This window comes from Bombus pascuorum, chromosome 13 (assembly GCF_905332965.1).
Source record: "Bombus pascuorum chromosome 13, iyBomPasc1.1, whole genome shotgun sequence".
NCBI lineage: Eukaryota > Metazoa > Arthropoda > Insecta > Hymenoptera > Apidae > Bombus > Bombus pascuorum.
The window spans coordinates 10,392,537-10,414,206 of record NC_083500.1 but is presented as its reverse complement, the minus strand read 5'-3'; the positions used below and the strand labels follow the sequence as shown (position 1 = coordinate 10,414,206).

Below are 21,670 nucleotides of genomic sequence, written 5' to 3'. Positions count from 1 at the left end.
CGAAAGATTATTTTATATATATGGAGGTTAGTAGTATGACGCGCTTAATTGTATCTGTCTTTGCTCTTTATACAGAAAGAATTTCATTGTATATTTTCGTCTAATTTGTACGAACGTTTTCTTCATTCACTTTAATAAATTGCTAGTAACTCATTTTACATTTTAATTAATATTTGTTTTAATCATACAAATCTTGTATTATTAATATAATCTCATGAATATTAATAAGAATTTATAATAACTAATGTTTTTTAACATAAAGAGAGCTATATATATGTATGTATGTATCCCTGTATGTTTTTTATTTTGAAAATATTTCATTAATTATTATATATTACGTTTGTAATGTACTTAATAAATTTGAATAAAAATTATTTACTACGCTTTAAATGTTCCTTTACGTATTCAATAATTTTTGAAAACAATAAATAAGTAAGCAGTGGCTAATTCATAGAATCAAATATAGAAAATCATATTTATATAAACATGTAACACCAAGAAAAAATTTGTTTTACGAAATAATTTTTAATAATCTGCTATAAATTGTAGTAATTTGAAGGTGTTAGAACATTGTAATTTTTTAAACTGCATAATTGTATACTTCATATAAATTTTATTTGTAAATTTCATAAGAAAACAAAACCAAATATTAAATCTCATGTTACTTATAAATCACTAATATTTGTAATTAATACATGTAATATACAGTTTTACTTAATCTCTATTAAAATTAAACATTTACTTATACGTACCTATACGTTTACGAAAGCACGGCACAATGCACAACAATATTTCATCATGCAAGATTGTTCCTAATTCGTTTTTGAAATGTTTCATATTTATGTCATGCACAAAATGGAAATGAAAAGGTTATTTCAAATTAATTGCAAACTAGAAGATTTCGCATTGGTTAAAAATTTATATTTATTATTGTCACTTATAACTATAATTCGAAATTTTTAATAATTTAGTATCTATTATTTTTGAAAATACATTAAAAAATATATCATGTGCCATCACAAAAACTAGAATATTAAAATATTGGAATCAACATTTTTACTTTTAAATTCATGAATACAGAAATTATTATGACAAGATTATAAACCAATATTCACCTTCATACTTTCAAAGTAGATTAGATCTGATCATGTTATGCCGATAATTTAAATTAACATAATCCCCAAATATAAAATGTGACAAAACAAGCATTGTTAACTTAAGTATATTCAATAGAATTATTTTCATTCTTAAAAATGGCTATATCAAAATACATTGATTTATGTCGCTTTGTTAATATCAAATTTAGATGAAATAAATCCAAGAGATTTTAATTGAGCATTCGTAGAATGCAGTATCTATGATAGAACGGGTAATTATTAATGACAGAAACCCGATGATCTCATTCACGCCAAAAATTAATTTAAAAATAGAGGAATGAAAAAAGAAAAGGACAGAAGCGCGCAGCATCAATAACGCGCAGGCTTCGTTCTTCCAGCATCAACGGGGACAATCTCCATATCAGTAATTCAGTACTGAACATTTTGCACGGTGCAAGGTGGAAGGTGGAAGTCAGCAGGTTGCAACGTGCTGCAGGATTGTTACGCATATACTGTATTTACCTTCGTTCTTCGTTTTCCCTCGTTTCTTCCGTTGTTGTGTTTCTTTTGTTTTACATATATGTTAGTGTGTGCTTCTATATGTATCACGTTGCCCAAAGGACTACACTACAGCGTTTATCGTAGCTTCGTAGAGGATAAACTTTAACACGATCTTCTGTTGTTTGCCTTCTTAATTCAACATAAGCATCAGGATATCGATCTCCTTCTCCGATGGCAGATCACGATAACATTTACGATGACGAGGTAATTAAATCGATTTACTTGCGTTTCCTGTGAAATTTTCGGTTTTCCTTTCATCCACTTTGTTTTAAGAGGACGTGGAAATTATGAAGCTCCTTGATGTTGGTAAACTTTGCGTGTAAATGCTTTGCTAGAATGAGATATACTATTATAATTATATGACATAAAAAGTGTTTGAAGGATGGAAGTTTGTCCTCATGTTGGATGGTTTTCTTAAACGTTAATCATTTCTTTAAAATGGTAATACTTATATATGAAGCTTTTTGACAGATATACGTTTTTTATATTGCACGTTCTTTCTTCTTTAATGTTAATAAATGTGTCTCGAACATTTAGATAAAAAATTTAGGTAGAAGAATAATTTTTATGCCTTACGCGAAGAGATATCTTTTACTAGCGCTATATTGAAAATTAGAGCAAGAATCTATTGATCGTAATTTTGAAATTTTGTTTTTATAAAAACTGTAGCTTAAGTATGTCGGTATTTTATTATAAATGTATTCGTACTGCTATATTTTTTAATTATACTGTATGCATTTAACATTTTATTTGAAGAAATTATTCCTTTTTGACGACTTCGTATAGAAGTGATATTATATAGAGTAAGATGAATATAAATTGCTAACATATTCATTTATAACAAGAGAGAAATTGTCATATTTAAGATCTTTAATTACAACAAATTACTGTCAGATATTTATTATATATTATCTACATATTAGTATTAGCTACATATTAGTGTCTCAAGATTAAGTGAGAGTCGTGACGGAAATATATAATAATTGTAATCAAAAAAATTAAATGAAAAATATCACAATACGTATTAAAAAAATAATTTTTTGGAACATAAATGAATAAATTATTATTTTTAGCTATAGTACTATTTTTATCCAACATTTTTTGAGCCCTTTCATTTGATTTACATCTAAAAATGAATTACTATTTTTACACTGCTATTAGATACCACGATGGATACACAAGTAGGGATTACTGTATGTTTCTTATGAATCATAATATGATTTTTATAATAATCGATATATTTTTTACAACTAGATAAAAAAATTTTAACCAAATATGAGATTTTTATTATTTCATCCAATTATCTTTATTCAACTTTTGTTTTATTATCAATACTATTTTAACTCTCTCTCTCTCTCTCTCCTCTCTCTATGTCTTTTTTGTTTCTTAAAAATATTTTTCTACATTGTATGTTTAAGAACTTGCTTTCGAAATAAAAATTATTATTTAATGCGATTTAATATCAATGACGTATATTTTTAATAAGCTTGATAATTTTATTAAATATAATTGCTTCATAGCATGACGCTGACAACACAATGAACAATACATTAATATGTGGAATTCTATAGTTTTGTTTTTATATAAAAATGAGAATTTAAAAACAGTCACTCTTATGTTCCAAAATCAATAATTACCTTCCCCATAAGTGTCTGTAAAAAGTTAACATTGACCTACTGATACACATAATCTAAAATTAATTACATTAATCAATTAATTAACTATACAATTACTTTCTTCAGTAGTTACATACATACATATATTATATAGCAATTTATTACTATTGCAAAGATATTTATATATAATTTATATTTTAATAAATTTATTAAATCATACAATTTGTCATGTATCGCAGAAATTTATTTAATTTGCTTGCTATAATATCGCTATTTTTTTTTTCGTAATTTTCTAAATCGAATAGAACAATGTAATACTTTTATCTTCGATATTTTTTAAAGATTTTTTATTATCTTATATTTTAAATAAATTAGTTAATAAATTTTTCTATGTATATAATATTGTACAATTATTTGGCATTGGCGTTAGTGAGTACCTTTGTGATAGGAGCTTGTATCAGCGAATCCAAATCAAAGGAATTGGCGTGGCATTTTGATAGCTCTTCTTGTGATCGTTGCGGTCCTGACTTTAATTGTGACATCGGTTGTCTTATTAACACCGCCAGATGAGGGTCCCAGGGTACGAGGTGATAGAATAAGACTTTCTGAGGTAAACATTTGTGCTTTTAACACTAATGTTCTAGCTTTAAAATTATTTCTTTATCGTCATCTTAAAAGTATCAATTTTAATAAAAAAGCATCAATTCTGTGTAAACGTAGAACAAAAGCTCTATCTTTTTTATCATGTATTAATATTATTAATGCGATACTATTAATCATAAGAGTTCTCCAATTTTATTCATTCTTTCTTATTAATGAGTCTCTTTATTGCTCTTTTATATGCTGTTTCTTAATATTCATGAATATTTTTTAAACTAGCATAAAATATTCTCTGGCACCTTGTTCTACATCCATAATACTACAAATTATTAGATTTTTGACGGTGTATAACATTTGATATGAAGATCAAGCAACAATCTGTTTCAAAAAATTCTTCAATTAGTAGACGTAATACATCGCCATTTATTTCATACTTACATTTGAATTTAATTTCAAAATTTAACAATCGGAAAGAAGAAGCTTTGATTTCAGATTTAAATGTCTTCGTCTATATTTTCAAAATATTCTTTCAATAAAATACTTCTTAGATCAATGATTAAATAAAAAATTTGACTCTTTAGCAAATGTAATTCGATTCGATTTTTTTAGCAAATTCAAACGAATACTCTCCTAACTAATATTATTGTATTAATAAAAAGAGTGTTATGAAATAATTAATAATAAATAAGTAGTTAAAAAATTATTGTGTTAATATAAAATAGATATTTTGTAGGTACTCTCTGGAGAATTAACACCTCTCCTCTTCAATGGAACATGGGTAAGCGGGCAGCACATTTGCTATCGAGATATATGGGGTGGAATTTCGCTATTGCACGTTTCCCCAAAAAACATCACTTCCCGCAGTTTAATGTCCAATGAGACCTTTGTAAGTTTAAGTTACTTAAATATTTCAATTAATTTTATGTGTTCTTAATTTGATAAGATAATGTAATATAAAACAAAGTATTAAACTTAACAGGTACGTATATAATTTTTCTATATATAGACGAAGAAAATTGTGTTTGTTAGAAAATATTTGTATATTTACACTTAGGCTTTCTAGCAAAACAGAACATTAAGAGGTATTTTGCATACAGAGGAGACTGAATCCCAGCAAGTTCTCATTGTCACCGGATCGTAATTATTTACTCCTTGCGTACAATGTGAAGAAACTGTTCCGATACTCGTATTTAGCACAATATAGAATTTATGACGTAAATACAGGGTTAGTAAATATGACTTAGATGATAATTTTAATTTAGAATAATCAAGAATCTTGCGAAAATATAATAAAGTTCTAGTTGTGTATGTTCTTGTAAATTCTTCAATTATTAAATAAACGTAAATTTTATTCAAACTTAATTTGATATATTATGTAATATATAGTGCTAAAATTTTGACTTTAATATTTTCTTTACTACAAAAATAAAAATTAATTCGTGTCTAAATATCTACACAAATATAAAAATCATTTTGTCAATTGAAAATTACTTCAGGAATTGGGATTTTATTGGAACTTTTAATTAGTAATGTTTAATAATTAACATTAGACATTAGTCACTTTATTGTTACAGAGAAATTATACCATTGACTCCATATCCTGAGAAGGATATCCACCCTTACCTTTTGTTGGCACAATGGACTCCACGTGATCATGGTTTAGTTATGGTTCAGGATTATGATATTTTTTATATAACAAGCCCTAGGAGTAATACAGGATATCGTGTTACTAATACAGCAGTTCCTGGTATTTTGTCAAATGGATTGTCTGACTGGCTATATGAAGGTAATTTAATTTATATTTTTGAGGAAAATGTTTGGTCAATCATTTTATATGCATAAATATTTATACATATGTTTGTAGAAGAGATTTTACATTGTTCAGAAGCAATTTGGATGTCATCAGATGGCCATATGATGCTGTATGCCTCCTTCGACGATTCACTTGTTGATGAAATGTATATATCTTGGTATGGGGACGGATACAAAGCTTTGTATCCTCATATACGATCTTTGCGTTATCCTAAGGTAATTTTATTTTCATTTATTATTTTGGATTAATTATTATAATTTTGTTTTCCTATGATATCAATTTACTGGAAAGTAAAATATTCTAATATGATTGAAATATTTCATACATGATTGTATAGCCAGGAACACCAAATCCTATAGTACGGCTCTATGTAGCAGACTTGGCAGATCCAAAGAACATTCATACGAAGGTAGTGAAACCGCCACCTATCATCGAGCATGTGTGAGTTTACTTACAAAGTTTGGAGTATGGAGTGCTCGAACAAATTCTCTCTTATTAATTTTTCCTCATTAGGTGTAATTATTCGTCTTAACAAAAAAAAAAAAAAAAAAAAAAAAAAAAAGAAAAAAAAATAGAGAATGAACAAAATTGAAAATGTCTTGAATAGAGATTGCACTTTGTTGTTTTTTACAAGAAACATTTAGATGTTTCTGCGGTGACACTCCCAAGGTACTTCAAAAAAGGAAGCATATTCTTTCGGCAAGATATTTTAAGATATACATGAGGAGTAGTTTCTTGGTTTAAAATGAGCTGGCTTTTAAGAATACTTTTTAGTTTAAAATAAATTTGAGTGGGAAAATCTCTGCTTTATTTCTTAAAGTAAAATTTTTTTGATCTAATATTTGTGTAGCAAATTTCACGATTTCTATGACAAACAAATGTTTTTTGTACCATTTTGTAAAATATTAGTATTGATGCGTTTTCTTTTAGTTAAACTAAAAAGCATTAAAAATATTATGCATTTAGTTTTAAAATAATTTTGATAAACGTGCGTTAACAGAATTTACATCATTTTGTACCAAGACATGATTCATAAAATTTTGTTGAACATGTAAACATTCTTAAATTATTATTTTATTCATATACTTTTATTCATATATGGATTTTTTACACATTTATCATATAATATTTATATACATATGTAAGTGTTTTTATGTATGCCTATTATAATTAATAATTTAAATGTTTGGAAAGTTCTTGAAGAATTAATTTTCATAGAGTTAATCTTAGAAATCATCTCATTTTAATCCCACTAATGTGATATATGTAGAAAATATTTTGAGTTTAAGCACATAAATGATTATTTAATTGAGCTTAGTAATTTTAGTTCACGAATTATTTTAGTGTGCATTATAGATATTTTTTTCATTTGCTTTCATTTCTTTTTGCTATCTTGGAAAATATAACATAGCTTCCTTTTTATAACTAAAAGAATATAAACAACAGGGAAATTTAGGTCATTAAAGAAACAATTCATATGTGTTTTATTATCATTAAAATCGTTAAGTTTTACTATTTTGCATAGATATAATCAGCTAATGGTAGTAATATATTAAGTTGCATTCTTATAGATTTAACTGCTATTAAATATCATGCAAATTGCTTTAATCAAACACTCAGTAAATTAAATTAATTATGAAATATTATTATACACAATATTAGCTATAGATATTATCAATATTTATATCCATTAACAGAGAACATTACTTTACAACGGCTTCTTGGATTTCATCAACGGAAGTCTGCATAACATGGTTGACTCGTGCACAAAATCTTTCTGTTGTGACTATTTGCAAGAGCCCATCGTGGCATTGTCAGGTACACCGCAGTTATTCCAGTTATTGTCATTTTATTTATCAAATAATTATTTCATTTATAAATCTACTTCTATCATTTCATGTAGGAAATTCAAAAGATAGCAGCTGAAGGTCGTGGTTGGGTAGATACTCCTCCAGAGGCACCTATTTTTTCAGCAAATGGCAGTAGTTACATTGCTATAAGCCCAATAAAGGATGGTCCAACTGGTTATTTCAAACATATTGTTTGGGTAAATGTTGCCCAAAAATTAGTCGTTCCACTTACTCATGGAAAATTTGAAGTTACACAAATAGTAGCATGGGATCAGCCTAATAATACCATGTAAATAACAAATTCTATTGTTTATTAAACATTGATTGATCATTACCCTATCCAAACAATATTTTTCTTTGAATCTAATTTATTTCCTTTATATAGATACTTTATAGGTATTCCACCTATGAGACCAGGACAGAGGCATCTTTATTATGTGAGTTCATTGTTACCACACGTGGGTTCGTCTCTACATCCTGCTGTTTGTGTTACTTGTACAGCAACATCAGAAGGAAATCGAAATAAACATAGAACGGCTTCATCTGGTATTCATAGTGCTTGGTCTGACAATAATTATATACATGATCATTATGAAACACAAACAGAAAGTATACAAGATAAATATGTCGGACAGCCAAAGGAAAATGTTACAAAGAAACAGAAAGCGAAAACATACATTACGCCAGGTAAGTATACACGTATATGCGCTTTTTAAAGAAGAATTAATGATTGACTTATACAATTACAATATTATAATATTTCTTTTATTTTCAGAATTTACCGATCAACCTTGTCAATATCATAAAGTTATTTTCCCACCAGTTGGAACTGATTATTTTGTTTTGGAATGTTTTGGGCCTGGTATACCCACTGTTACTTTATATAAAACTAATTTTCCTATGCCACGTCTTATCCATGTCTTACAGAATAATACATTATTACGTGTAAGTTGTAATAATTTTTATACTTTTATACTTGAAGTATAAAATAGTGAAAATACATATAAAATTAAAGATTTGTTTTAGGAACGAGTTGCTAAACTTGCACTCCCACAAATAAAAACATTTCCTGTTCAAATAAGTGGTGGATATAATGCACAAGTAAAATTGCATTTACCACCTGGACTAAGAGAAGATGAAATCACCAGATATCCTTTAATTGTACAAGTGTAAGCATATTCTTCAATATTAAACTCTAACATTATTTTAGGAAGAAAGTATATAAGATCAGAAATATTTTTATTTTTAGGTATGGTGCACCAGGCTCACAGCTAGTAACAGAAACGTTTAAAATTGATTGGAATACTTATTTGGCTAGTAGAAAAAATATGATTGTTGCACAAATTGATGGGAGAGGTAGCGGAGGCCAAGGCTATAAGTTTCTTCACGAAGTGTATTATAGACTCGGCTCTGTAGAAGTTGCTGATCAACTTGAAGTGACTGAGTAAGAAAAATTTTTTCAGAAAAAACGTTAGATTACCGAATACTAGCATAAATAAAGTTAATATTTTATCAAGTTATTTAAAATTTTTAGGTATTTGCGGGATTCATTGCATTTCGTGGATAAGCAACGAGTGGCTGTTTGGGGTTGGAGTTATGGAGGTTTCGTAGCTGCCCTTGCGCTGGCGCATCCTGGGCAAGATGTTTTTGAATGTGGTATAAGTGTAGCACCTATTGTTTCATGGAAACTTCATGGTACACTACTTGAGTTCAATATTTTTGAATTTTTATTATTTTCTTAAATTTACATTAAATTATTTGTATTAATTAAGAAACTTAATTTTTATATTTAAACAGATTCAGCATATGCTGAAAGATACATGGGTTTACCAGATGTTATAGCAAATTATAAAGGATACGCCGAATCGGACGTGTATGAGAAAGTGGAAAATTTACGAAATAAAATGTTTTATTTAGTGCATGGCACTGCAGATGATAACGTCCAATTTCAACAATCCATGGTACTTACGCATTACCTTGCAAAAAAAGACATACTTTTCCGACAACAGGTAGATATTTTTAGATGTTAGCAAACGCATAGGACCATTCTACGCGATGAATACATAACTTGGGATCATCCTGCTTTTTACAATATTAATTGTTCGTCTCCAGATATATCCAGACGTGGGTCATAAATTGACAGGAGTGAAAGGTCACCTCTACTTATCAATGGCTCAATTTTTGGATGATTGTTTCCAGAAACAAGTACCTACTGATGCAAAACCTGGTCTCATCAGTGGTGGAGTTTGTCTGTAGTTGTAAATAATGTGATCTAAAAATGATCTACTTGTGAAGGAAGTCTATACACAAAAATTACACCTAAATATCTCCAAATTGTGTTCCGTTTATTGATACCTTTAGGAGAAAAATATTTTCGCATTATTTTGTATATCGACTAAATATTATAAGAAAATGGTGTAAATACATAAAATTATGTTTGTTATATTTTAAATTGGAGATCAAATCTAAATGAATGAAAGTGATAAATTCTAACATTATTAAACATATATTAAAATACATTACATGTAAATATAATTTTGTTTAAAAACTGTTATAATATTTTTGTTGTGAACTTAAATAGGACTATTTGGTGTTTTCTTTATGTATGTATATCATGTAATTAGATTAATTTAAAATATTAAAAAGTTTCGTTACACGTTTTCAATTTCATTTTACAATTATTAGTTAAAAACAATTTTTGATTGAAGATTGTGATTACCAGGATTTGTGCTTTAAATAATCGTAGTTTTTTTTTATTTATGAGGTTCATAAAACGTTCACTTTGATTATTTAGTAATATAATGCTTTTATAATACAAGTAATTAGCAATAAATACAAAACTTATATTAAATATTAGCATGAGCAAAAAGAAAGAAATATGAGCCAAAGGTAAGTGAAAAGAAGAAAATACAAAGGCATACATTATTCATTGTAACTAAACTTTGATTAATTTTACAAATACTAACGACTTTTATTCATTTAGATATTGATTGTTCTTCTGCTATGGCGAAATCTAAAAATATAAAGATTATTTTAAACATCATATAATTTTATCAAAGGTATGCATATGTCATTCGCTGTAATTGCGAAACAAATATTATCGGAACGAGGTAAAAAGGCAATTACTTCTCTTCATCGAGTTGAACGATATGAAATTGTCAGGAACGATGAAAATTCATGAACCGTCAAGCACTCGATGTAAGGGTAACTTTTTCCTTCTTTCATTTAGATTCTTGTAGTTAAACAACGCGTTTATTCCTCAATGTATATTTCTTAAATTTCCTATATCATAAGAAATGAACGTTTCACTCAAAGTTCATGTGATTTCTCTTACATACATAGATCTATCTTAACACGATCTATTCACTACAATAATAATCAACGTAACACTTTATAAACAGTATTAATTAACTTCGAGGAACAATAAAGAAATTTTATAAAAATAACATTCAATTAATTGTTCTAAATAAGATATAAAAGTTAACGAAAATGGATCTTATGGCGTGATAACAATACGTACTTACATACTAATTTTACCTGAATGTAATGAGCAATTGAAAACGTTACTAACAATAAGATTAAAGTGTAATTGTGCGTCAAATTGTATTGTGCGCAAACTTTGCGCACGTGTTTCTTTAAACAGCGATATAAATAGGGAGAGATGTTTAGACGAGTAATTTTCATTTTTATCTCGTACAATAGTATAACAAAATACGTATAGATTTCTCGATGGATTTTCTAAATTATCGAGGGGGTGTTATCGGTTGGTCAGTAGTCGGAAATGGATTTGACAATCTTCTTGTTCGAACACCTGCCAAGATGTAGCAGCATGTGGTTTTTAAGATTAGTTGGTTTACTGAAACCACGGCTACAAATATGGCACCTGAATGGCCATAGTCCATTATGCACGTACATATGACTCTTAAGATCTCCCGGTGTTGGGAACGACTTGGAGCATTGTGAACACTTGTGTGGCTTCTCCTGAAACATAAACGTTAAGAGCACCCTTCACTGCGAATTTATACTACGAATAAATTGAAACAAATCACTGTTTTGCGAAACAATGTAATTTCAACTTGTAAAACTTTTAGTTCTCGTTCATAAGATAAGATTGTAAGTTTTACAGTAAATTCAAAACGACATTACTTCTTGTGCTATGTACTATTACTCGTCGTTTTCAAGCGTTTGCTGGTTAATATTTATATTTAAGTTTTCTTCAAGGAAAATATTGTGAAATATGTACACTTCGATTATGAGAATCTTCGATGAGGAATATCTTAAAGGAAGTTCGATAAATATTATTGTAACCCGCATATTTTTTTTTTCTTTTCATTGAATACTAGCACCAAAAAATAGAACATTTCTTCTATAGTACAAACTACTACCTAAATAAAGATAAGATTCTAAACTTATTTTTATTTCACCAACTCGCAAAAATATATAAAAATCTATGAAATGTTATACCGATTTACGATGAAATGATATTATAATAGATAGAAAGAAATATAAAACAACGGCATTGATTGCGAAGAAATTTGTACAGAAATAAATGCTGTTCGTTATTGTATAAATTGGAGTTAAAACTGTTAACTTTGAACGAATAAAGGAACTCACAACACGAACTGCTTTGCATTTGATTAAAAATCCAATTAATTTTTACCAACACGATAAATATTTAAAAGAATTAATGGAACTTGTCGTGGTCGCTAATCGAACACTTCTATCATTTTCTTTCCTAAATAAGTATTCTAATATTTAAAATCTCTTATTTCCCATCCAAGCTCACGTTACTTTTTCATATACTGTTATTTTTTATATTATAATTTTATATTCTTTTATATTTTTATACTGTCATACAAGAATCAATACAACCAAGAGATAGATTGCTGAATTTGCGAAAAAATTCTTCCATTAAAGATAAGAAAAAGGATAGAATTTCCAAGCGATGAAATACAAGAAAAGCAATCCGCAGATCATACTTTTCCTACGTTTATCGCAACGTCATAAGGGACAAACGAGGCTGAAAGACATCTACGGGATCACATGCTCGACAGCAGCAACTATATTTTGCGGAATATCCTATATATTGTAATAAACGGAATTCTAAAAGATGGAAATCAGCAAACTGATTTTTCCCCGTACGCAAAACTACCATCGAGTGTGAAAGACAAAGTCGAAAGACACGCGTCGTATTTGTTATCCCGGTTCGATCGACTTGCCGAACGACAATAAAAGAACGCGTGGTCTCGCGAAAACACGATGAAAAGGTGGCAAGGGTAAGTGGGATGAGCGGCGGAGCACGTGAAAGAGGAAGGGAATGGAAGTCAGTAGAAACGAAGGAGAAAGATGGCAGGGGAGATAGTACACCGGCGAAGGTAGACGAGAGATAGAGGCGGAAAGCGATGTTAACATAAGATCGAAGAGAGAACCAGAAGAGTCTGCCTCCGGGTATATTCTCCGTCTCCCTAATTGGATTGCATTCCAAGCAGTAGCGAGTAATGGACCAATTACAGTAGCTGATGGCAAGAGCAACCTATATGGCTCCCGAGATATCATTACTTCGCTGGATTAGAGAAACTCATACGGGGGTTTCCGCTCTGATAAATAAAAACTCCGACCGATCTTTTACCACTCGCGCCTCGCGTTACCGCTTCGCGTACCGGTTTCCTTGCGTTTTCCCGATCACAACCAGCTTTACACCGACTGGGATAACTACGGCTAAAATGAAGATAAACTCCCTGAAGGGACTCGACCTGCACCGATTCTCAAAGGGATCCATCTACCTTTTCTTCTTCTCTTTCATATACTTTAACTTAATCGTGTTTTCAAATGCGTGTGTTTCTTTTTTCTTTTTAGATATTTGTCACTTTGTGATAGTATCGCTCATAAATATCTGGACGCTTTAAGTAACCAATTATCTAGCCGATTTAAGTAACGATGCGCTAGTGACAAATTGATGAATTTTGGATTTTAACTTCCGCGATGATCGAGGGTGTCACGCTTTTGGGTCTTCAGCATCGATCGTGTTACGCACTTTTGCGTAAACGTTACAGCTGCGTCCTGAAAAAGTGAGTTATAACGTTGACGAAACATTGGCGCATAAATGCAACACATAACAAGATCGATCCTGACGAGTCAAAAGGATAGATTAATGATTTATTGTTCTCTTACGCATTGTACCGATGATCGTTGAAACTCCGGATGAGGAACTGTTGCAACAATATCATTGGTAAAATAGACGTTGTAATTTCATTAAAGAATGAAATGTTGTTTTGCAAGGTATTTTCTATAATTATGTGATATCACTGGTTCACGGATAAAAATTAAAGACCACATTTTATATCGAACTACGATGCTACACGTTGCTAAGTTTTGACGAGTACTACGAGTAACTAGCGAAAGAGTATCGTACCGATAGGATATGCTCGCAATATAAGAATATTTATCTTTTTCAGTGAGAGCAGCTTGTTGGAAACTTACCTTGATGTGAGTCATACGATGATAGTAGAGGTTGGAAGAGGCCGTAAACTTCTTACCGCAAACGAGACACTGATGAGGTTTTTCACCACTGTGGATTCGCTTGTGCGTATTCAACGAGCTCGACGTTGAGAAACCCTTGTTGCACACCATACAAACATGCGGTTTCTCTCCTTCAATTTAACAACAAAATCAAATTACTTGGCCGATGTTCAACCGTCGAAAGGCTTACGTTTTTAGACACCATCCCTTTCCATCGAGTTATGTTAAAATATTCTTTCTTGTATAGAAATAAAAATTTCCTCACTGTCATTAGAAATTGTAATCGTAAATTATGCGACTACTACTGGTCTTTAAATTTACTGCACAGTTATGGTTAATTATTCAACAAATTCTTCTCCTCGTTTTAAATCTTATTGCTTCGCGTTATTTGTTTTTCGTGCAACGTTCGTATAGCGTTAACTTCGAGTAAAATTAGAATTATTTGCTTGAAAGGCACTAATCGATATTTCACTCACCTGTATGCGTTCTCATATGACGTTTTAAAAGGGAAGGTCGGTCAAAGGATTTCCCGCAGACTTCGCACGGCAACAGAACCCTTTCTCCTCTCTTAATCGTCGTTAAAATACTGCAATCTAAATGATCCCCTGTCAAGGATAACGTCGATGACGAGGATTCCTCAGATGTAGATTCGTATTCGTCTACCTCGTAGTAGGGATGTGAAATTGTCGATGACGAATGATGAGAAAGCAACGCCATGGATAAGTCTAATGGGGATTCTTAAACGCAACATCTGGTTACTAAGCGTTATCTTTGAGATCTTATTAAACGAGGCACTTAAAAGAAAAGAGACGTAGACAAAAATCTTCGATTCGAGAAGATTACAGGCAAAGTTAAACTCTGACAGAGAAAGTTATTAAACTTTTCATTTGCCAACATTCTTTCTCGCTTCCAAGCGCATTCTACTACGTAATCACAAAGGTTTGGAAATTTATAAGAAAATCCGCTAGATAAATACAAATTTTATATCTCGTTCTCTGTACTCGCGTTACTTTTGGAAAAACAAGTAAATTCGCTACTTTTCTATCAAGTCCCTCGTGTATTTATAGGAGCAAGAGATTCCTACTGATTGCAAGAAACATCGTGCATCCGTGTAACTATGTATCATCTTAAACAATAACGTTGTAAAGAGCCTAACTAAAACAGCGTTTCTTTTCTTTCGTGTACCATTCTTTCAATTGCTAAAATCGCTATCCCGAACGAATATCTTTAAAAAGTGGTATTTACGTTAAAATAAACATTTGAAGATATTTATACCCCATATTTGGGTTTTGATACTTAGAAGTTTTAATCATTATGCGAATATTCCGTCGATTTATACCGTTTCCTTCTCGCCTACGTAACATAACATATAAGCCACGTCAATTTTTGCACGCGTCTGCGTACCATGATACTTCATAACGTTCTAATTCCATCGAAATACAACGTTTTCTTCTCCTCTTTGGAGATACTTGCGCAATATCGAGCGTGCTTCTACTCTTTACGCGAAACTTCACCCTGTCTTCGGCCTTGGCGCAATTGTACCTTATCCGATATAATAATATCCATTTTCTCGGATTCTTTCAAGGCCAAGGATCTCCTAGCAAATATCCGCCACTGCAACCATCCCTCATGGTCACCCGTTTATCCGGCGGTTCTCCTCTTCGGTCGGCGAGCCCTCCTGTTCGGAATTGAAGGTTCGCTGGCATTGTACTGTCCTTTATATCCCCCGGTAAGCGCGGGGGTCTGCGCATTTGAATCATGAGCGAACGAACGAGCACCTTGTGATCCAGCCGACAAAAATACCGGCGCATATTTGCATTTCAGATTTGTTAGCCGACTTTCTTTACCTTCTTTTTTGATTGACCCGCGATTGCGCCGATTAACGCGATTGCACCCGCTCAAGATTTCGATCGCCAAACACAGCCCCACAGCTCTGCCTCTTTCGCTCACTGGTCTTTCAGAGCGATTCTTCTTGAACGCATCGACTTACGTATAAAAAGAATTCGCGTGTATCGCGTTCTAATAAATCCTACAAAGGGACGAGGAGAATGATCCATAGCGTCTATGAAACGTTCTCGGGCAATGTTTCAGAGTTTCTATCTTTTTTTTTTTTTTTTTTTTGTAGATTTTTATAAGCTTTCTTAGACAACTTTCTTTGTTAAGTGACTTTGTTAAGTTTCGTAAGCTTCGCGTGCTTTTGACCCTTCGCAAAGGTATTATATAGTCTTGGTTTCGTTTTGCTTTAGTTATATTACGTATATCGGAGTATAGAGAGATGGAAGATGATTTGAAATGCGTTTGGGAAACGTATAAATAATGTAAATTGACGTATTTGAGAGGCTGCCCGTTTACGATTCTCTGTATTATTTGAAGCTAAAAGTCTTTAGAGACTCACCATCTAAAATGGAGTCAATGGTGCATCTGTACAGAGCAGACCTCGAACACATGTCGTGCGATATAAAGACGAAATCTTGTTCTGCCGTAGGAAGAAACCAAGCCACTAATTCTGTATCCGGTTGGACATCTTTTATTACTTCAAAGATTGGATCCCCTGAATTGCATAAACGAACAGAAAGAATACAACGAACGTTAATAATTCGCATTGATGGAAAATGAAAAGGTAGTTAATTAATAAAGGAGTGTTAATTGGATTTATCGAATTAAACGTATTATCCACTAAATTATGATAACGACAAGAAATATTAAACTTTCTACGTATAACTATACGTCATGTGATTATTTATATTAGCAAAAATTTCAATTTATTAATACTCGAGTTCTGACGTACAGATAATTATTCGCGGATAATTTAGTTACTTATGCACATACAGAATCGTACAGATAGATCGATGTAACTCATCTAGATTACATAATGTGTCACATGTGCGTAACACTGATCTCAAATTTAGATATTCAAAATAGAGTTAGTTTATTCAGACGATGAGAAAACGAGAACCAAGAAAGGAAAATCAGGTGATGAAAATATCGAACGTTATTCGTTACTGTATGTCGCAGGATAGTTCACTAAGCAGATATTTATAAATTGAAATACAGGAAACATAATATTAATTTTGAATGGCAGAAAACTTAGCGACATCAATAATTTGCATGGAAAATTTATCACGACTGACGTGCATGTACGCTATCATTTGCTGCATCATGTTGATTCTCATGATTTACTTAATCTTTTTTCTTCTTCTTTCGACGCATACATTAACTTACCTTTCACTTTGGTACCGATTAAGTTTACTTGTTCGTCGTAAGACTGAACTATACGGAGGAATCTTATCCAATTGCACTGGCGCTTGTTAAGACTGTAATTCGAAAAGAAGACTTCATCGTAGCAGCCGTATTCGCGTCTGATCTGAAACAAATCGCAGTTGTGAGAAACTTGAGTTTAAAAAACCGCATGGGTTGCATTAACTGTAATTGCTATCTGTAATACGTACTTAGCACAGCGTGATCTTCTTACGTTTAAAAAAAAAAAAAATCGAGTTAAGGTAACGAGTTTCTCCTTTTTAACTTAAGCAGTTTTTCTTGATAGAGAGAAAATTATTTTTCGGTATAAAGTGGAATGAATTAACAAATAGAAAATATTCAATTAACCGATATACTGTTCTTGAAAAAGCAATTTGTAATTATTTTCCATTAGTAATTTGAAATGAAATGTATTTAAATTTAATAAAAAATAAAAATAAAAATTATAGAAATTATAAAAAGATCATGTCTCGTAATTCAAAATGTTGATTTCCTTGTTTAAAAATGTATATTCAGATTTATACCTTAATAACTTGTAGAAATATTTATTATTAAGTAAACATAATGCAAATTAATTTCACGTCTGAGTAAATAATAACGATCAGGTGAGTTTCAGGTACTACGATATTACTATACCTGTAATATTTCGTAATATTAGCTAGTTCGATGGATAAAAGTTAATATCTATTTAACATTATTCATATTCATCAATACTCAATTATGTATTTTGATATTTATCGTTGCTGCTTATAGTTAGTCTCTTCGTTTTCTATTATTTAAAATCGATTAGGACGTCGCACTATCATTAAGCTACAGAAATTCTACCAATAGACCATATTAAAACGACTGAGAAAATTGTATATAAATGTTGATTGAACAATTAAAAAACACTTTAATGTTATTTTAACTACTATGTTTATATTTTCAATACCGGATGTAAATAAGTTATTCTGATGTCTTGTAATTTAAATATAATCGAACACCGATGTAACATATTCGCATTACGTATAATAAATCCTAATTCTAAGACGTTTCAGACTTACATGCTTGAACTCTTTAAACCAATTTAGTTCCTTTCCTTTATAGTCGATACTTAAACTCCTACTTAAATGGAAATTTGAATTCGTAGCTTAATTTATTCGATAAAGGAAGGAGTTTCAAATTTGAAATTACGGTCTGTACTGTTTCTCGTGTTTCTCCGAACGAATTAATTTTGAAATTCATACGAGGGTGCAATTCGAGGAATCCTTATCTTAGATATCTAATAACCAGAAGGCAAGTTCGTGATTAAGAAAATTATAAAGTGAAATCGAATTAAAATGACGATACGATGACTAATACTCGATAGACTAACTTATACTTAAAACTTTTTGTATTTCTTCTACACTATATTTATGAAATATATTTGAGTTTCTATAAGACATACTTATGCTTGACGAAACCAGAATCTGTTCGTTATTAAATGTTATAGCGCAAGCTTTTAGTTCCACTTCGATCTCATAAGCGAAAGATCTCAGATGACGATCTCTTTACACAATAAGACGTAGAAAGAAGCGGTCGTATAGAATTATTATTCACATACCTCTAGCTATTATACCCTATTATCTTACGTTCAGACTCTTCCATAAGTTTAACGCACGAAAACGTTTTTGCGACCATTCTAGCTCGATACCTATATAACATCGGAACCATTTGCAACTGTAAGCTGTGTTCCATCGATATTCTAACCAATTTACGATGCTGAAGAAATACTCAAACTTTTAACCAAGTTTTTGGCTTGCACGCGAAAATCAGCATTACCTCGCCCCTTACAATCCGAGTCACACCCGACATTTTATCTCGGCTGATTTACATTCAATATCACGTTTCGTCATTTATCCGTCGATATATTTCTATTGACGCTAGAATCATCAATTTGCAGAATGTGAATACATATATAATATAGCTGTATTATAATTTCTATAGCGTTGAAATATAATTCAAAGTGTTGAAATATAATCCTTGTTTAAATTGTACGCCGAATTACAATTAAAGGATTACTTTCACAGCTTTTCTCCCGATAAAAGTCAACTAATTCTATTTCTTATCTTCTATTCTATTCTTTAATTCTATTAAAACGCTTGCATATTGTTGATAATTACAAAGAGAAAGGTTTGAGAGCTTAAACAAAAGTGTGGTACAAAGAGTAAGGTTTTCCTGTCGACGGAAAGAAACGAGCTCGATACAGGACCGAAATAGATTAACGGCTAAGATCAATCGCAAGAATCCGAGCAACGAAAGTTGGAAGAATCTTACGACGAAACACGTTACTTACATCGTTGTCATCGAGAAGGGAGTAAAGGTCGATCTTGTCGAATCGAATGGAGCCCTGAAAGGGGTAGATCAACGTCCCTGCCGGAATAAGCACGTTCGACCATACGGATATCCTGACGTCCGTAACTAAACCGCCTGAATCATTCTTGAAGAGGCCCTTGTAGTTCGATCGATCATTCGCTAGTGCCAAGGAAAATTCTTTGGGTATCAGAACGCAGGTTTCCATAACAAAGGGCCCGCAAAGGGTGGCTTGGGGAAAATCACAGCTACCGTTGTCTCCACTGTTGTAAACACTTTTTCCCACACAGCGACAAGATCCTCGATTCTTTCTTTTTTATCGAACGTTTGTTACCAGACGATCGTGTAAAATGATCAAACGTCGATGCCCTTGTCTCTTTTTCTTTTAACAGTCTCTGCCAGAAACGTAGTTTTCGGCAAGAGAAATGGTAACTCGGGATCGATCGAAGAGGGTGGCGAAAACAACGTTCTGAATTCGAGGGGAACGATGTTAATTATTTTCGTCAAAAGCCACCACGACGTTGAAACGCACTCGAATCGTTTTTTTTAAATACAAGTACAGAGAGACACTGTGTGTGGAGCGCACTCGAAACTGTCCCGTGTTCCCCGGTCGTACGTCGTTTTCGTGTCCGCTCCCGACTTAGATCTAAATGAGGAACACGATCGATCGATATACCCTGCGGGCGGGGGGATCGAGCAATTTCAAAAATTGGAGCAAATCGAGCAAGTGCGGCGTGCGACGATCGCAAAGTGAAATTTCAGTTGCGAGCGTGAGGGTCGTTCGTCCTCCAAGGTGCAAGGGCCTCGGCTGACTGGATAGGATTAACCGACTGATCTTGACCTTGCGACGGGTTACCAGCATTTGCTACCGAATGGGTAGCCCTTCCCCTTCCTTACCTCTTTTCCCACTCACATGGCCACAGTACATGGCCCGCTGCAGACTTTTTCAGTGGCGTAGCCCTCTGCTAGTATCCTTTGACGCCGTACTTCGCCCTCTCTTGTCCTTCTCCTCCTGACCGTTCAACGATTGCCACCTCTTCTTTCATTTTCGTTCGACTTCTTCGTTCGACTATTTATCTCCAACGACTTCACTGTCTTCGTATCTCGCGTAATGCTGTTCTCTGTTCGCGTTTCACATAAGGAAGAAGTATACGACGAAGACTCGTTAGAGATAAGAGTAGCCAAACGGTATACACGCCAATGGATCTCTTTGCCCCACTATGTTCATCCTGTGGCGAGTGCACTTGGTGTATAGAACGAGTATCGGCTGCTTCACCATTACAAGGAAGCCGGCTCGTCGTCCTCGTCGTCGTCATCGTCGTCTTCTTCACCCTTCTACCGTCGCTGCAGCACCGTAAAGAGAGAACCCACGTGGGCGATTGGGCACCTGTCGCTCCCTGTGCCCTTTCCTTCTCCTTCGCGCGTTCTGTTCGCTCGTGTCCATCCTCTTCTAGTTCCCTACCATCTTCCCGCTTCCACGCCCTACCATATCCTTTTATCCGCCGCTCTCCTGCTCCTCGCCATTTCTTCCACCTAACAGCCTTCTGGACTCTCTTATTTCTTTCTTTCGTCGCGTTTCCTCGGGCCTGCACCTTGGCGATCTTCTGCCAACCAGCCGAGGCTGCCTCCCTGATTCCACGCCGTTCTCTCTCGCTTCAACCAGCTTCTTCCTCTACCTCCTGTGTCCAACTTCTTTCCTTCTTCCTCGTTCATCCTCTTCTTCCACTTTGCCTCGTCGTCGCTCGCCGCCACTCTGATCTCTTTCTCTCGCCCTTCTCGTTCACCGCCGTTCGCTCTACCCGTCACCTGAAAACCTCTCCTTTTATTCGTTCGTTACAACCAAACGTTGGAACACCGAGGAATATAGTTACGAAATCGATCGGGGACCGATCCCTACGCTTTTACCTCGCGATTACTCGCTCCTTTCGCTGATTAGAAGTTCTTCTTCTCGCGTGTTCGATCGTACAGAAGAGTTGACGAGTTTCCAAGGTTTCCAGTTCCTCGGTTTTTATTTTGGAATCGATC

At 32.7% G+C, this 21,670-nt stretch overlaps 2 protein-coding genes across 8 annotated transcripts; one reads left to right on the top strand and one right to left on the bottom strand.

Moving 5' to 3' along the window:
* Nucleotides 1-4: 4 nt before the first annotated feature.
* On the top strand, nt 5-12,159 carry LOC132913627 (prolyl endopeptidase FAP). Of its 7 annotated transcripts, XM_060972079.1 has the most exons (17): nt 1,846-1,862; nt 1,934-2,099; nt 3,723-3,884; nt 4,608-4,760; nt 4,972-5,099; nt 5,449-5,660; nt 5,739-5,902; nt 6,025-6,128; nt 7,385-7,505; nt 7,591-7,826; nt 7,923-8,224; nt 8,313-8,482; nt 8,564-8,706; nt 8,787-8,981; nt 9,072-9,232; nt 9,335-9,546; nt 9,650-12,159. In XM_060972079.1, the coding sequence occupies exons 2-17, from the start codon at nt 2,064-2,066 to the stop codon at nt 9,791-9,793; spliced, it is 2,643 nt and encodes an 880-aa protein (XP_060828062.1). In that variant the 5' UTR covers nt 1,846-1,862; nt 1,934-2,063; the 3' UTR covers nt 9,794-12,159. The 7 variants fall into 7 exon arrangements, with proteins under 7 accessions (XP_060828067.1, XP_060828066.1, XP_060828065.1 ...); XM_060972084.1 differs by lacking the exons at nt 1,846-1,862; nt 1,934-2,099 and adding an exon at nt 5-26 and having other exon boundaries at nt 3,726-3,884; XM_060972083.1 differs by lacking the exons at nt 1,846-1,862; nt 1,934-2,099 and adding an exon at nt 6-26.
* On the bottom strand, nt 11,306-19,884 carry LOC132913629 (zinc finger protein 251-like). Its single transcript, XM_060972086.1, has 6 exons — nt 19,629-19,884; nt 17,279-17,420; nt 16,452-16,607; nt 14,533-14,793; nt 14,018-14,187; nt 11,306-11,518 (listed from the first exon to the last, which is right to left on the bottom strand). The coding sequence occupies exons 1-6, from the start codon at nt 19,851-19,853 to the stop codon at nt 11,306-11,308; spliced, it is 1,167 nt and encodes a 388-aa protein (XP_060828069.1). The 5' UTR covers nt 19,854-19,884.
* Nucleotides 19,885-21,670: the final 1,786 nt, after the last annotated feature.

What these genes read in the sequence shown, in the direction of transcription:
- LOC132913629 (XM_060972086.1), bottom strand. Translation starts at nt 19,853, where the DNA reads ATGGAAACCTGCGTTCTGATACCCAAAGAATTTTCCTTGGCACTAGCG. An exon ending in TCATATGAGAACGCATACAG is followed by an intron (nt 14,188 to 14,532) that starts GTGAGTGAAATA and finishes GTTAAATTGAAG; the next exon opens with GAGAGAAACCGCATGTTTGT. An exon ending in ATCGTATGACTCACATCAAG is followed by an intron (nt 11,519 to 14,017) that starts GTAAGTTTCCAA and finishes TTTATGTTTCAG; the next exon opens with GAGAAGCCACACAAGTGTTC.
- LOC132913627 (XM_060972079.1), top strand. Translation starts at nt 2,064, where the DNA reads ATGGTTTTCTTAAACGTTAATCATTTCTTTAAAATG. An exon ending in ATAGAATAAGACTTTCTGAG is followed by an intron (nt 3,885 to 4,607) that starts GTAAACATTTGT and finishes GATATTTTGTAG; the next exon opens with GTACTCTCTGGAGAATTAAC. An exon ending in TATCCTTTAATTGTACAAGT is followed by an intron (nt 8,707 to 8,786) that starts GTAAGCATATTC and finishes TTTTATTTTTAG; the next exon opens with GTATGGTGCACCAGGCTCAC.